Consider the following 15,912-nt stretch of genomic DNA (forward strand, 5'->3'; position numbering starts at 1 on the left):
TATAGAAAACACTTACAGTGGCCAGGTGCAGTGACTCACGCCTGTAATCCCAGCACTTTAAGAGGCCGAGGCAGACGGATACTTGAGGCCAGGAGTTCAAGATCAGCCTGGCCAACATGGCTAAACCCCGTCTCTACTAAAAATACAAAAATTAGCTGGGCGTGGTAGCACGTGTCTGTGGTTCCAGCTACTCAGGAGGCTGAGGCAGTACTAGAGCCCAGGAGGTGGAGGTTGCAGTGAGCTGAGATCACGCCATTGCACTCTAGCCTGGGCGACAGAACGAGACTCTGTCTCAGAAGAAAAAGAAAGAAAATGCTTATGGTAAGTAAAACACCAAGGAGAAAGCAAGATACATGGCCAGGCACGGTGGTTCACGCTTATAATCCCAGCACTTTGGGAGGCCGAGGCGGGTGGATCACCTGAAGCCAGGAATTGGAGACCAGCCTGACCAACATGGTGAAACACTGTCTCTACTAAAAATACAAAAAATTAGCTGGGCGTGGTCGCGTGTGCCTGTAATCCCAGCTACTTCGGAGGCTGAGGCAAGAGAATTGCTTGAACCCAGGAGGTGGAGGTTGCAGTGAGCCAAGATCGCGCTACTACTGTACTCCAGCCTGGGTGACAGAGCGAGACTCCGTCCCAAAAAAGAAAGATGTAAAATTGTATTTACCACATAACTTTAGCTTTAAAAACAATAAAAGAAAGGAAGATTATATAGAAATAACAATAAATATTAACAGTGGTTGCCTCTGAATAATGACAATATGGGTGATATTTTTCTGCTTCCTAACAATTTCTGTACTTTCTAGATTTTGTCAAATAAACATATATTGTCTGATATTCAGGGGAAAAAAGTATTAAAAAGTTTTAGGATGTAATGACTATCCTCTTAGGAGAAACTTGTATTATTAAATGTTTTAGGGTACCCTAAACTTTCTTTTTTTGTTTTCTTTTTTTTTTTTTTTTTTTTGAGACAGGGTCTCACTCTGTCACCCAGGCTGGAGTGCAGTGGTATGATCTTGGCTCACCGCAACCTCCACCTCCCAGGTACGAGCAATTTTCCTGCCTCAGCCTCCCGAGTAGCTGGGATTACAGGTGCACACCAACACTGCCCAGCTAATTTTTTATATTTTTGGTAGAGACGGGGTTTCACCATGTTGGCCAGGCTGGTCTAGAACTCCTGACCTCAGGTGATCTGCCCACTTTGGCCTCCCAAGCTGCTGGGATTACAGGCATGAGCCACTGTGCTCAGTCCCTAAACTTTTAAGAAAAAGGAATTCACAAAGTACTAACTGCTCACATCATTTCGTGTCTCCCTCTCTGCCCGCAGGTTAGATGCTAGGACTATATGGTAGAGTGGCATTTGTCACAAAACATACATGTCAACACAGCTCTGTACTTAAAAAGTAATAATTCTTCCTCTCCTTCCCCCCCTCTTTCTCTGTTTCTCTCTCTTTCTCTCCCCAAACATACATTGTTTATTTTTTCTGGAGCAATTGAGAATAGATTGTTTATTCCTTAATACTTCATTGTATATTTCCTAAGAACAAGGACATTTTCAGTGCCATTATCAAATTTAAGAAATTCAATATAATACTTTTGTACTGTCAAGGGTGCAGTGGCTCATGCCTATAATCTCAGCACTTTGGGAGACCGAGGCGGGCGGATACTTGAGGCCGGGAGTTCAAGACCAGCCTGGCCAACATGGCGAAACTAAAAATGCAAAAATATTTTTTTCTACTAAAAATACAAAATCACAAATACAAAAATTAGCTGGGTGTGGTGGACATGCCTGTGGTCAAGGGAATAAAATGTTCCAATTTTCTGTACCTTTTTTTAATACTAGGCTCTGTTTAATCAGCTTGCCAAATTATATAAAGCTTTCTTTTCTACAAAAATTACCAGCTTACAAGCAGTGTGGTAGTTAGAGAAGAACTGTATAATTCTAAGCATATAACAACATTATTTCCTTGGATTACTAGGTCATCTACCTTATCTACCTTTAAGTACATGCAGTATAATTTTCTTGGATTACTGGGCTACCTGTTTTTACTTTTAAAATTTTTTATTTAATTTTTTGTTTTTATTTTGAGATAGGATCTTGTTATGTTGCCCAGGCTGGACTCCAACTCCTGGGCTCAAGTGATCCTCTCGTCTCAGCCTCCTGAGTAGTGGGATTACAGGCATGTACCATCAAATGCAGGTGGGCTGGGCCACTTGCTTTCTGTTTTGGGTTGTTTTTTTTTTTTCTCTTTTTGTAGAGACAGGGTCTCCATATGTTGCCCAGGCTGGCTAGAACTCCTGAGCTGAAGCAGTTCTCCCAGCTTGGCCTCCCAAAGTGCTGAGATTATAGGCTTGAGCCAGTACACTTGGCCTGGGCTACTTGTTTGTAATAAAAACTATTTTTGGAAAACCCATCATGTCCCTCATTGTGAATAATAGAGTCTTATTAAAACATCAGACCAAGCAGATTGGACAGGATCCAGCAATATCTTTGGAAAACAGCGTTTTGTCAAACCCTACCCTCAGCTCACCTCTCCGGATGGGCAAGGGACCTTAACTTCATTCGGAGAATCCTGAGCTTGTACCTTGGGCCTATTAGAGATCCTGTAGAGAACATCAAAGAAATTGCAGCCACTTTATCCAGATCTTGATTAAATCTTGCAAGTAGACTCACTTGGTGATATTTCTGAAATGTGGTGGGTTCACTGGAAGGAAGAAATAATATTGAAAAATGGATAAAGACTACTAATGAGAGAAAGCAGTTTTGAAGCCTGCAAGTCACTGGTAAGCTGGTAACTATTTCACCTCATAGCCTGCACCAGCTGACTTTTTTTTTTTTTTTTTTTCTGAGACAGGGTTCACACTGTTGCCCAGGCTGGAGTGTAGAAACCTTCCAAGAACTAGTCAACTTTGATGGGCAAAGTCTGCTGACTCCAAAGAGCTATGTAAGTGACCCAAAATGACATTAGAGAGGTGTGATGCTAATGACTGCCTAGTACACACCAGATGATGTCCTTGTCTCTCGACTCATCTCTCCAACCCCCCGAAACATTCCGCAAGGGGGGCATTATTCTTCTCATTTAATAGACAGAAATAGATGCTTACAGAGATCAAGCTCCCCAGGTGACAGGCCTTATATGTAGCAGTGAAGAGATTCCAACCCAGTTCTGGCTGAGTTCAAAGTTATGATCTTTCCATTAAACTGCATCCCTAGATGCCTAGGTATATCTTTAGCCAAACTAGATGCTAATTGAATTGTGCTTTAGCATGTATTTTTTTTAGTTCTCCCTCTCAAGATGAACCTTAAAAGAGGCAAATCCAGAGTCTGATACTTTTATCCAAGTGTATAGAGATGTTTTCTATAGGTGGAAGACCAAATTGAAGGTAAGGTATATCACTGGAGAGGTTCAGCTCAGTCACTGTCTTTCTGGGGAGGTGGAAGAACCATGGAGCCCCTGGCTTTGGGAACAGAAGGCTTGCTCTAGACATTAATCCTTTTTTTTTTTTTTTTTTTTTTGAGATGGAGTCTTGCTCTGTTGCCCAGGCTGGAGTGCAGTGGTGTGATCTCTCTCGGTTCACGGCAACCTCTGCCTCCCGGGTTCAAGTGATTTTCCTGCCTCAGCCTCCCGAGTAGCTGGGATTACAGGCACCTGCCACTCCTCCTGGATAATTTTTGTATTTTTTAATGGAGACAGGGTTTCACCATATTGGCCAGGCTGGTCTTGAACTCCCGACCTCAGGTGATCCGCCTGCCTTGGCCTCCCAAGGTGCTGGAATTACAGGCATGAGCCACCAAGCCTAGCCAACAGTAATACTTACTTTGGTAATGGGGTGATTGTGACAAGGTATCTGTCACCCCACTGGGATCATGTCAAAGTCCCATGGAGTACAGAAGTGCTACAAATAAAACTAATTTAAAAGGCGCCCAGATTTTGTTTTCTTAATACCATCTCTACTGAAAGAAACCAGGGCTCCCTAGAGAAAATTGTTGATTCCACAGCTGGGGCAGGAAACGTGCAAAGTGATCCTGGAAACCCGTGTGCCAGAAAGTTAGGAAGTGTTTTAAACAGTGATGGAAGCCAGGCATGGTGGCTCATGCCTATAATCCCAGCACTTTGGGAGGCTGAGGCAGGCAGGTCACAAGGTCAAGAGATGGAGATCATCCTGGCCAACATGGTGAAAACCCGTCTCTACTAAAAATATAAAAATTAGCTGGGCATGGTGGCTCGCGCTTGTAGTCCCAGCTACTCGGGAGGGTGAGGCAGGAGATTCGCTTGAACCTGGGAGGTGGAGTTTGCAGTGAGCCGAGATCACGCCACTACACTCCAGCCTGGCAACAGAGCGCGACTCTGTCTCAAAAAAAATAAATAAATAAATAAGTGATGTAAATGTTCAAAAGACACAGAATCATCTCACACCCTTTCAGATGGTTAATATCAAAATAATAGAACATAACAAATGTTGGTGAGGATGTGGAGAAACTGGAACCTGTATGCACTGTCAGTGGGATTGGAAAATTGCACAACCACTAAGGAAAACAGTATAGTGGTGTCTCAAAAAATTAACAATAGAACTACAATATGATCCAGAAACTCCACTTCTGGATATAAGTCCAAAAAAATTGAAAGCAGAGTCTCAGACATTTGCACACCCATGTTCATAGCAGCACTACTCACAATAGCCAAGAGGAGGAGGCAACCCAAGTGTTCATTGATGGAAGAATAAACAAAATGTGGTATATGCATACAATCAAATATTATTCAGCCTTAAAAATGAAGGAAATGAGCCAGGCGCAGTGGCTCACACCTGTAATACCAGCACTTTGGGAAGCCGAGGTGGGCAGATCATGAAGTTAGGAGTTTGAGACCATCCTGGCCAGCATGGTGAAACCCTGTCTCTACTAAAAATACAAAAAATTAGCTGAGCATGGTGGTATGTGCCTGTACAGTCCCAGCTATTCGGGAGGCTGAGGCAGGAGAATCGCTTGAACCTGGGAGGAGGAGATTGCAGTGAGCCAAGATTGCACCACTGCACTCCAGCCTGGGCGACAGAGTGAGACTCTGTCTCAAATAAATAAATAAATAAATAAAATCAATCAATCAATAAGTGAGTTTCCCAGAAAAAAAATGAAGGAAATCCTGTCACGTGCTACAACATGGATGAACATCGAAGACATTATGCTAAGTGAAATAAGCCAGTCACTTATTTCACTTAGTGACTGTATCCAAATACTGTAGGATTCCACTTATATAAGATATCTAACACAGTCAAATTCATAGAGGAAGTAGAATGGGGTTTACTTTGGGGTCGGGGGAAGGGGAGTTGTTTAATGGGTATAGAGTTTTGGTTTCACAAGATGAAAAAGTTCTGGAAATCTATTTCACAACAATGTGAATATACTTAACACTACTAAACTGTAGGTCAAAAAAATGATTAAGATGGTAATTTTTATGTTATTTATTTTTACCACAATAAAAAAAATATATTTTTTTTGAGACAGAGTTTTACTCTTGTTGCCCAGGCTGGAGTGCAATGGCGCAATCTCAGCTCACTGCAACCTCTGCCTCCTGGGTTCAAGCAATTCTCCCGCCTCAGCCTCCTGAGTAGCTGGGATTACAGGCATGTGCCACCACGCCCGGCTAATTTTTTTTTTTTTTTTTTGGAGACAGAGTGTCGCTCTGTCGTCCAGGCTGGAGTGCAGTGGCACGATCTTGACTCACTGCAACCTCTGCCTCCTGGGTTCAAGTGATTCTCCTGCCTCAGCCTCCCGAGTAGCTGGGACTACAGGCGCCCACCACCATGCCTGGCTAATTTTTTGTATTTTTAGGAGAGACGGGGCTTCACCGTGTTAGCCAGGATGGTCTCAATCTCCTGACCTCATGATCCTCCCACCTCAGCCTCCCAAAGTGCTGGGATTACAGGCGTGAGCCACCACGCCCAGCCAATTTTTTGTATTTTTAGTAGAAACAGGGTTTCGCCATGTTGGCCAGGCTGGTCTCAAACTCCTGACCTCAGGTGATCCACCCACCTCGGCCTCACAAAGTGCTGGGATTACAGGTGTGAGCCACCGTGCCCGGCCAAAAAAGAATTTTCTTTAAAAGACAGACAATAATAACAAGTGTTGGCAAGGATGTGGAGAAATTGGAACCCTCATACCTTGCTGGTGGGAATGTTAAATAGTACAACTGCCAGAATAGTTTGGCAGTTCCTCAAAATGTTCAACATAGAATTACCATGTGACCCAGCAATTCTATTCCTGGTATATACCCAAGAGAAATGAAAACGTGGTCACATAAAAACTTTTGTCCAAATGTTCATAGCAGCATTATTCATAATAGCCAAAAAGTGGAAATAACCCAAATGCCCATGAACTGATGCATTAAATGTGGCATATAAATACAATGGAAAACTGTTTGGCCATAAAAAGGAACAAAGTATTTCTACATGCTGCAACTTGGATAAATCTTGAAAACTGTAAACTGGCTGGGCGCGGTGGCTCACGCCTGTAATCCCAGCACTTTGGGAGGCCGAGGCGGGCGGATCACCTGAGGTCGGGAGTTCAAGACCAGCCTGACCAACATAGAGAAACCCCGTCTCTACTAAAAGTATAAAATTAAGCCTGGTGCGGTGGCTCACGCCTGTAATCCCAGCATGTTGGGAGGCCAAGGTGGGCAGATCACCTGAGGTCAGGAGTTCGAGACCACCCTGGCCAACATGGCAAAACCCCGTCTCTACTAAAAGTACAAGAATTAGCTGGGCATTGTGTGGGCACCTGTAATCCCAGCTACTCAGGAGGCTGAGGCAGGAGAATCGCTTGAACCCAGGAGGCAGAGATTGCGGTGAGCCGAGATCGCACCACTGCACTCCAGCCTGGGAGACAAGAGTGAGACTCCGTCTCAAAAAAAAAAAAAAAAAAAAAAAAAAAAAAAAAAAATATATATATATATATATATATATATATATATATATATATATATATATATAAAAATAAAATTAGCCGGGCGTGGTGGCGCACGCCTGTAATCCCAGCTACTCATGAGGCTGAGGAAGAGAATCGCTTGAACCCAGGGAACGGAGGTTTTGGTGAGCCGAGATCATGCCATTACACTCCAGCCTGGGCAATAAGAGCAAAACTCCGTAGAAAAAAAAAGAAAACATTAAACTAACCAAACGAAGCCAGGCACAAAAGGCCACATATCATATGATTCTCTTTATATGACATGTCCAGAATAGGCAAATTCCGAGAAAGTTTAGTGGTTGCCAGCAGGTAGCGAGTAGACATGTAGAATTACTACTAAAGGATATAGGGTTTCTTTCTGAGATGATGAAAATGGTCTGGAATTAAATGATGGTGATTGTTGTACATTTTGTGACTATATTAAAATTTACTAAATTGTACACTTTATTTTTAATTTTTATTTTTTTGAGACAGGGTCTGGTTCTGTTGACCAGGCTGGAGTGCAACGGCACGATCTTGGCTCACTGCAACCTCTGCCTCCTCAAGCCATCCTCCCACTCCCAGCCTTTAAGTAGCTGAGACTACAGGCACAAGTCATCACACCCAGCTAATTTTTGTATTTTTTGTAGAGATGGGGTTTTGCCATGTTGCTCAGGCCGGTCTCGAACTCCTGAGCTCAAGTGATTCCCCATGCCTCGGCATCCCAAACTGCTGGGATTACAGGCATGAGCCACTGCACCCAGCCAAATTGTATACTTTAAAGGGTGAACGTGGCCGGGCACGGTGGCTCACGCCTGTAATTCCAACACTTTGGGAGGCCGACGCAGGCGGATCATCTGAGGTCAGGAGTTAGAGACCAGCCTGGCCAACATGGTGAAACCCCATGTCCACTAAAAATATAAAAATTAGCTGGGTGTGGTGGCAGGCGCCTGTAATCCCAGCTACTCGGGAGGCTGAGGCAGGAGAATCACTTGAACCCACGAGGCGGAGGTTGCAGTGAGCAGAGATTGCGCCACTGCACTCCAGCCTGGGCGACAAATCAAGACTCTGTCTGAAAAAAAAAAAAAAAAGTGAATGTTATGTGAATTACATCTCAATTTTTTATTTTATTTTTTGAGACAAGGTCTCACCTTGTCACTCAAGCTGGACTGCAGTGCTGTAATCATAGCTCACTGTAGTTTCAAACTCCTGGATTCGTGTGATCCCCTTGGCTGAGCCTTTTGAGTAGCTGGGACTACAGGCACATACCACCAAGCCCAGCTGTTTGTTTTTTTGTTTTTGTTTGTTTGTCTGTTTGCTTTCTGTACAGACAGTCTTGCTATGTTGCCTGGGCTGGTTTCAAACTCCTGGGCTCAAGCTATCCCCCTGCCTCAGCCTCCCAAAGTGCTGGGATTACAGGAGTAAGCCACTGGGCCTGGCCTTTTAAAATGATTTTTTAAAAAAGCAAATACAAATACATAAATACAGGGAGAGTCACCAGGCCAATAATAACCTTGACTGGGGGTGGGGGGAGGGGGGAGGGATAGCATTGGGAGATATACCTAATGCTAGATGACGAGTTGGCGGGTGCAGCGCACCAGCATGGCACATGTATACATATGTAACTTACCTGCACGTTGCGCACATGTACCATAGAGCCTAAAGTATAATAATAATAATAATAATAATAATAATAATAACCTTGACTGTGACTTCATCTATTCCCATAGTCTGGTGAGACTGGATCAACTCAGGGTACATGCTCTAATACCATTTTCTTTTTCTTAAATTGTAAAAATAATAAAAAAAAAAAAGTTAAAGTACATCTTGAAAAAAAGAGAAAAGTACCCACAATCTCACCATGTAATAGAACAATTATTTCCTTCTTGTACATATTCTCTGATTGATAGTGACGTTTTCACAAACATGACTAAAATAAGAATGTGCATTAAAGATGTTAAGGTATTTATTTAATCAAGATACAAAACTCCAAATTTACGAATTCCTACTTGGGAGACATCCACTATATAAAATTAAAAATTGGGCTGGGTTTGGTGGCTCATGCCTGTAATCCTGGCACTTTGGGAGGCCAAGGAGTGAGGATCGCTTGAGCTCAGGAGTTCAAGCCTAGCCTGGGCAATAGTGACACATCATCTCTACAAAAAAATTAAAAAGTAGCTAGGCATGGTGGTGCACTTGTAGTCCCAGCTACTCAGGAGGTTGAGCGGAGAGAATCGCTTGTGCCCAGGCAGTTGAGCTACAGTGAGCCATGATCTTGCCACTGCACTTCAGCCTGTGTGACAGAGTGCAACACTGTTTCAAGAAAAAAAAAAAAAAAAAAAAATTCTAAGACATATGTAAAGCAAATATGTAACAAATTATTGACAGAATACTTAAGCTTTGCTAGGTGAGAAAATTTCATTATATAATTGCACAATCTCCCCTGCTAGCTCTTAGAATCTCCAGAATAGAAAATTCTAGATTCTAGATAAGGTCTCTGCTCTAGCTTCCTCACTGAAGAGTCCTCAAGATGCGCCCCCTAGCGGTGCTCTCCCTGAAAATACTGCCCCACCGTGGGTGTGGGTACATTAGCAATGAAACAGACCAACAGGGAACCCTAAAAAAAAAAAAAAACAAAAAACAAAAAACCAGCGGGGCGCGGTGGCTCACGCCTGTAATCCCAGCACTTTGGGAGGCCAAGGCGGGTGGATCAAGAGGTCAGGAGATCGAGACCATCCTGGCTAACACGATGAAATCCCGTCTCTACTAAAAATACAAAAAATTAGCCGGGCGTGGTGGCGGGTGCCTGTAGTCCCAGCTACTCAGGAGGATGAGGCAGGAGAATAGCGTGAACCCGTGAGACGGAGCTTGCAGTGAGCCGAGATCGCGCCACTGCACTCCAGCTGGGGGACAGAGCGAGACTCCGTCTCAAAAACAAACAAACAAAAAACCCACTGCACTCCCAAACTTCAACTGTGGTGGGGCTAGGGGGAGCAATACAGCTTAATGGGAGGAATCTAATGTAGTGATTAAAACTATAGGTGCTGGGGTTGGATAGACCTGCTTCTGATTTCACCTGATTCACACTGATCAACTGTATGATACTGGCCAAATTACCTGGTCTCTCTGAGCCTCAGTTTCTTCATAGATGAAATGGGAATGGTAATAGTACCTCATAGGGTTTTGGTATAATTGCATTAGCCAATTTATATAACATGCTTAGTTCAATAAACAAAGGTTACTATTATGATCCAAAAATGCATTTAAAAAAGCCACCTACAAACCACCCACCCCACACCCACTTTCTCTATTTATCTACACAGTGAACCCGTAGGGTGACTGCCACTTTCAGATGACATTCTATGCAGTCTTCTGTGGATGTGGCCAAGAGACAACCCAAGTGCTTAGTAAACAATAGGTCCCAGAAAACATTTCCTGAATAAAATGAGCTTCAAATTCCTTTGCTTAAAGCCTCCTCACCGCTTTTCCTGATAATAAAAGATTTTCTAAAGTATTAATTAATTTTAACCACATATATCCATCAGAAAGTTAAAAAGAAAAGAGAAGATGAAAAAAAAGTACTCAAATTCCCACCACCCAAAGGGCAATGTAACATTTTGGCATGTTTCTTTTTCATTGATTTTTACATTGTTAAGCTAATTTTGTGCTTTATATCATTTGATATTCTACATTTTTCGCTTAGCACATTATAAGCTTTTCCTTTTCTATGTTTTATAAATGACTTCAGTGTATAGTGGGAATATTTACATTAACCATTTTCCCATTGTTAGATTTTTAGAATGTTTCCAATTTTTATTGCAAATTACTTTTTATTTTATTTTTTTTCTTTTTAGATGGAGCCTTGCTCTGTTGTCCAGGCTGGAGTGCAGTGGCGTGATCTTGGCTCACTGCAAACTCCGTCCCCCCGGATTCAAGCCATTCTCGTGCCTCAGCCTCCCAAGTAGTTGGGACTACAGGCAGAGGCCACCACACCTGCTAATTGTTTTATTTTTAGTAGAGATGGAATCGCACCATGTTGGCCAGGCTAGTCTTGAACTCCTGACCTCAGGTAATCTGCCCGCCTCGGCCTCCTAAAGTGCTGGGATTACAGGCATGAGCCACCATGCCCAGCAGCAAATAACATTTCCTGAGTTTCAGAAACATATATATAAAAACACAACATACATATGTTATATATGTATTATATATGTTTACATATATATTATGAGCTCATGAAAGAATAGAAATGTGTGCGGGTAGAGATGCCTTTTGCCTTTGGGGCTGGGATTGTTGGTGAGATTCGGCAAGGACTTGTACTTTTATGTTTGAAATTCCTTTTTCTAAATTACTATTATTTTTGATTGATAATGAGAAATCATAATTACATAGATTTAGGGGATGCAATGTGATGTTTTGATATATGTATACAATGTGGGATAATTAAATCGGCATATTCCTTTATTGTTTAAATCCTTTATAGCAAACAAGGATAACTTTTGTATTACATGTTTAATCAAAGGAAGTAAGGAAGAGAGGAACGAAGGGAGAAAGGGAGGGAAAGAGAGAGAAAAGGAAAGAAAAAGGGAGGAAGTAAAGAAAGGAAGAAGGGAAGGAGGGAAGGAAAGAAAACCCTTGCACCAATCCCATTTGTAAAGACCCTGGGAGATCAAGAACCAGGGAAGCAACTAAGCAATAGTTCCCCTTATATCTTTTATAGAACAAGGAAAAGCATAGATCTATAAATAAGAAAGTAGGTAGATTTGTGATTTAATTTCTCTGAGCAAAAAGGGAAATAGTGCACTGCAAACAATTGTAACTCAACTTACTGATTGATTTTGGATTCTGTAGTGTTTCCAGCTTTGTCTCTCAATTTGATGGTAATGTCCCCTCTTCTGATATTCTTGTTCCATGTTATAATATCCACAAAGTAATGATACACTGCAAAACAGAGAGAGAACACGGTAAGAGAGAGATACTACCAACTGATCCCCTGAAGGGTTGATTCCTAAAAACTGAACCTCCCTAATCACTGAGTCTCTTCTCTTTCTCTCTAGTTTCTCTGCAAAGATCCAGGGCAGAAGTTTCTAATATTCCCTTCTCTTCTCTTTGGTAAAGATGGCATGAGTGATAGCAGAGTTCACTGGCTTCCAGTCACCATGGTCAGGCATCATCGTTGAACCAGTGTTTCCAGGTATTGTGAAGTCTTAGGGCCTACGGCTGAGTGTGGTTCACATCAATTCCTGCCCATTTTAGACTCAACCAACAAAGGGGCCATTTGGAGACCCTCCATGGCTGAGACGGTTTTCCACAATTTGGGCCATGTCCACCAGCCTACCCAGCCTTCCTCATCCTTCTCCCAATCATGCCCCACCACCTGCACTGCCTTCACCCACCTGGGCACTCTTACTTTGCCAGCTCTGTGAACCCACCTTTCAGGTTTCAGCTTAATGTCATTCCTCCAGAAGGCTTTTCCTGACCCCCAGACTAAGTCAGGTCTCCTTTCTTGATGTTCCTGCTATACTCTGGACTCCCCCCATTATTACTCAGCACACTTTCCTGTATTTACAAAATGCAAGAAAGGATGATAATAAAAATAAAGTGGCATTCCCTAACCAGCAGACTCAGAGAAAAAAAAGTGGTAAATATGTGGGTACATCTATACAAATGTTATCTGAATAATGTCTTATGGGTTTTTTTTTTTAAAGATAAAATTAAAACATGCTACAACAGGAACTAATCAGGGAGATGACAGTCCCACGAAGGAATAAGGTCAGTCCTGGATTCGCCATTTTATGGCCCCAAGTTGCTCAGGGGCTTGCCCCATACAGACCAGGTAGGTGCCAAATCCTGGGCTGCCACACATGGCTCCAAAGAAAGAGGGAAACCCAGTGATCTGCAGGCTTTTTTTGTTTTTTAAAGAGTCTCTCTGTGTTGCCCAGGCTGGAGTGCAGTGGTATAATCTCGGTTCACTGCAACCTCTGCCTCCTGGGTTCAAGCGATTCTCCGGCCTCAGCCTTCTGAGTAGCTGGGATTACAGGCAAGCACCACCATGCCAGGCTAATTTTTGTATTTTGTTTTTGGCGTTTTTGTATTTTTAGTAGAGATGGAGTTTCACCATGTTGGCCAGGCTGGTCTCGAACTCCTGGCCTCAAGTGATCCGCCCGCCTTGGCCTCCCAAAATGCTGGGAATACAGGCATGAGCCACCATGCTTAGCCTCCAGGCTCTTTTAAAAGAGTTGCTCACACCTGGCATGGAGGTTCACACCTGTAATCCCAGCACTAAGGCAGGAGGATTGCTTGAGCCCAAGAGTTCAAGACCAGCCTGTGCAACATAGTGAGACTCTGTCTCTAAAAGAAACAAAAAAAAACAGTTAGCTGGGCATGGTGGTGCATGCCTGAAGTCCCAGCTACTTGGGAGGCTGAGGCGGGAGGATTGCTTGAGTCCAGGAGGTTGAGGCTGTGGTGCCCCATTATTGTGCCACTGCACTCCAGCCTGGGTGACAGAACAAGACCCTGTCTCAAAAAAAAAAAAATAACATAGGCTGGGCATGGTGGCTGATGCCTGTAATCCCAGCACTTTGAGAGGCCAAGGCAGGCAGATCACCTGAGGTCAGGAGTTTGAGACCAGCCTGGCCAACATGGCAAAACCCTGTCTCTACTAAAAATACAAAAATTAGCCAGGCATGGTGATGCACACCTGTAGTCTCAGGTACTCGGCATCCTGAGGCAGGAGAATCACGTGAACCTAGGAGGCAGAGGTTGCAGTGAGCTGAGATTGCGCCACTGAACTTCAACTTGGGTGACAGAGTGAGACCCTGTCTCAAAAAAAATAAATAAAATGAAATAAAATAGTTGTTCCCAAGGAAAGTGAAAATGGGTACAAGACTGTAGGAAAAACACATCTGCCCAAGGAAATTCTAGTTGTTTCCCAAGGCGTCTAATCATCGGCTGCCCCCTTTAATTCCCATCTGGAATACTCAACCTCTCTAGGCCTTTAGGTCATCATGTTTGCTTTAGAGCTGGAACTGACCCGTAGATATGGGTGACACCTGATTTTTCCTAGTCTCAATTTTATGTCTTTTGGGGAATCAAGCAATTTTCTGGAAGATCTTAGTGATTAGAATGGTCATCCAGTGAAACTAACAACTCTGATTTGTTGAGATTTTATTAAATTAATATTTTTAAATGGCATCAGATTAAACCTAATATCCCAGAAAGCAGGCATTATTACCCCCATTTGACCAGTCAGGACACTGAGACTCAGAGAAGTCAAATGACTTCACCAAGGTCCCACAGCTATTATGTGGTAGACTCAGGAGTCAACCGAGGCCCTTCCAGCTCCAAAGTTGATGCTTCATCCTGGCCCTTATTTGCCAAGAAGTAGCCAGGAAGCTGAGACTCAGCCATCCCCAAAATAAGAGTTAGGCAAAAGCCAACAACCACATTCACCACTCACTGCAGAATGGGCTCTCCTCAGCTGTGTCAAAGAATGCCTTCGTCATTGGAGGATCTTTCCCCCTTAGATAGTCTTTCCAATTATCAGCATAATAGCCTATGAAACAAGTTTAAAAAATTGTAAGATTAACATGTATTATATAAACGTAAAAGCAACTGAGGTAGCAAGAACATTGAGTTTGACTGTATCCACCACTTCTGAGAGAAACTCCCTCCCACCTCCATCCCCCATGGTGAGGGCCTTCAGGGTGACCCATCTTGCTGGCCGACCCTGTCCCTAAGAGCTGAAGGGCAACAGGACCCTCCAGTGGTTTTCCCCCTTTACTGGTTCTCAGTAGCAGGGTGGAGGGGTGTGGGGTGTGGCACACACTGGTGTGGACTAAAAATAACACTGACATTTTTCAGTAATACATTCATTTTCTAGATTAAAACAGATTCAAGTTCATACCTAAAATAGCATCACTCTTGAAAAGCAATATGCTTTCTTGAAGAACTACAATGGGACCCCTAAATTGCATAGACCTGGGCTTGCCACATGACTGACTGTGTCACTAAGCAGGTGAGTGTCCTCCTTCGTGTGCTGTCCAGAGGGCCCTCTTTCTCTCCTCTGTCCCTAGCTCCTAGAGAATGGCCTTCACATTCTGCCTTAATTGATCCAGGGTGGGACCCAGGCATCAGTATTGTGTTAAAACTCTTTAGGGGATTCTAAAGCACAATCAAGGTTGAGAACCCCTTGTCTATACCATGCCCTGTTTTTAACTTGGATTTTTCCTTTTGGAAAAAAATAGAAAATCCTCATGGCCATCCAGTTTCAAAGTCCTAACCACCTAGAATATCTGTACTAATCCCTAGCGAATATCCAAGCAGTCTCCACAATATCTATTACCTCACTCCACCTGCTGTACGTGCACACAAGAGCCGGAATGTGGAGTGAGGGCATTTACACAGACATGAGTCTGTGAAAAAGTTCACTTGTCAGGAGGGTCTCTGGGCTCATTGTGGACCCACTCCCAGCAGAGAGGTTGTATGCACAGAACGGGTATTCCTGTCCCCACAGGAGCAGGCTATGTAGAGTGACTGTACCCTGGGTAAGCTTGGAAACTCTTCTGGAACCTTCTATTCCATGCTAGAATAGAGGGTCCAGGGAGGCTGTACTGCCTTCTGGATGGAATACTCTACAGTTACTTTTCTTTTCTTTTCTTTTTTCTTTATTTTGTTTGTTTGCTTTTTGAGACGGAGTTTCACTCTTGTTGCCCAGGCTAGAGTGCAATGGCGCGGTCTCAGCTCACTGCATCCTTCGCCTCCCAGGTTCAAGTGATTCTCCTGCCGCAGCCTCCCAAGTAGCTGGGATTACAGGTGCCCGCCACCATGCCCAGCTAATTTTTTTTGTATTTCTAGTAGAGATGAGGTATCACCATATTGGCCAGGCTGGTCTCGAACTCCTGACCTGTGATTCGCCCGCCTCAGCCTCCCAAAGTGCTGGGATTACAGGCGTGAGCTACCGTGCCTGGTCTACA

At 43.4% G+C, this 15,912-nt stretch overlaps 1 protein-coding gene and 1 long non-coding RNA gene across 8 annotated transcripts in view; one reads left to right on the plus strand and one right to left on the minus strand.

Moving 5' to 3' along the window:
• The window catches only part of LIPH (lipase H), a 74,777-nt gene that overhangs the window by 2,719 nt on the left and 56,146 nt on the right, over nt 1-15,912 (minus strand). For 6 of the 7 annotated variants that reach the window (XM_063722586.1, XM_054553104.2, XM_054553103.2 and 3 more), the window contains 3 exons: nt 14,397-14,492; nt 11,767-11,878; nt 2,535-2,708 (listed from right to left, as the gene is read on the minus strand). In XM_063722586.1, coding sequence (XP_063578656.1) covers nt 2,535-2,708; nt 11,767-11,878; nt 14,397-14,492 — 382 coding nt within the window. Of the gene's footprint in view, nt 1-16; nt 288-2,534; nt 2,709-11,766; nt 11,879-14,396; nt 14,493-15,912 lie in introns of all 7 variants that reach the window. The other variant, XR_008524104.2, reaches the window with a different exon arrangement.
• On the plus strand, nt 11,157-15,697 carry LOC129058754 (uncharacterized). The gene is made up of 3 exons (XR_008524106.2): nt 11,157-12,131; nt 12,646-12,709; nt 14,820-15,697. It is a non-coding gene; the product is annotated as an uncharacterized LOC129058754 (long non-coding RNA).

The sequence above is a fragment of the Pongo abelii genome, chromosome 2 (genome assembly GCF_028885655.2).
Source record: "Pongo abelii isolate AG06213 chromosome 2, NHGRI_mPonAbe1-v2.0_pri, whole genome shotgun sequence".
NCBI lineage: Eukaryota > Metazoa > Chordata > Mammalia > Primates > Hominidae > Pongo > Pongo abelii.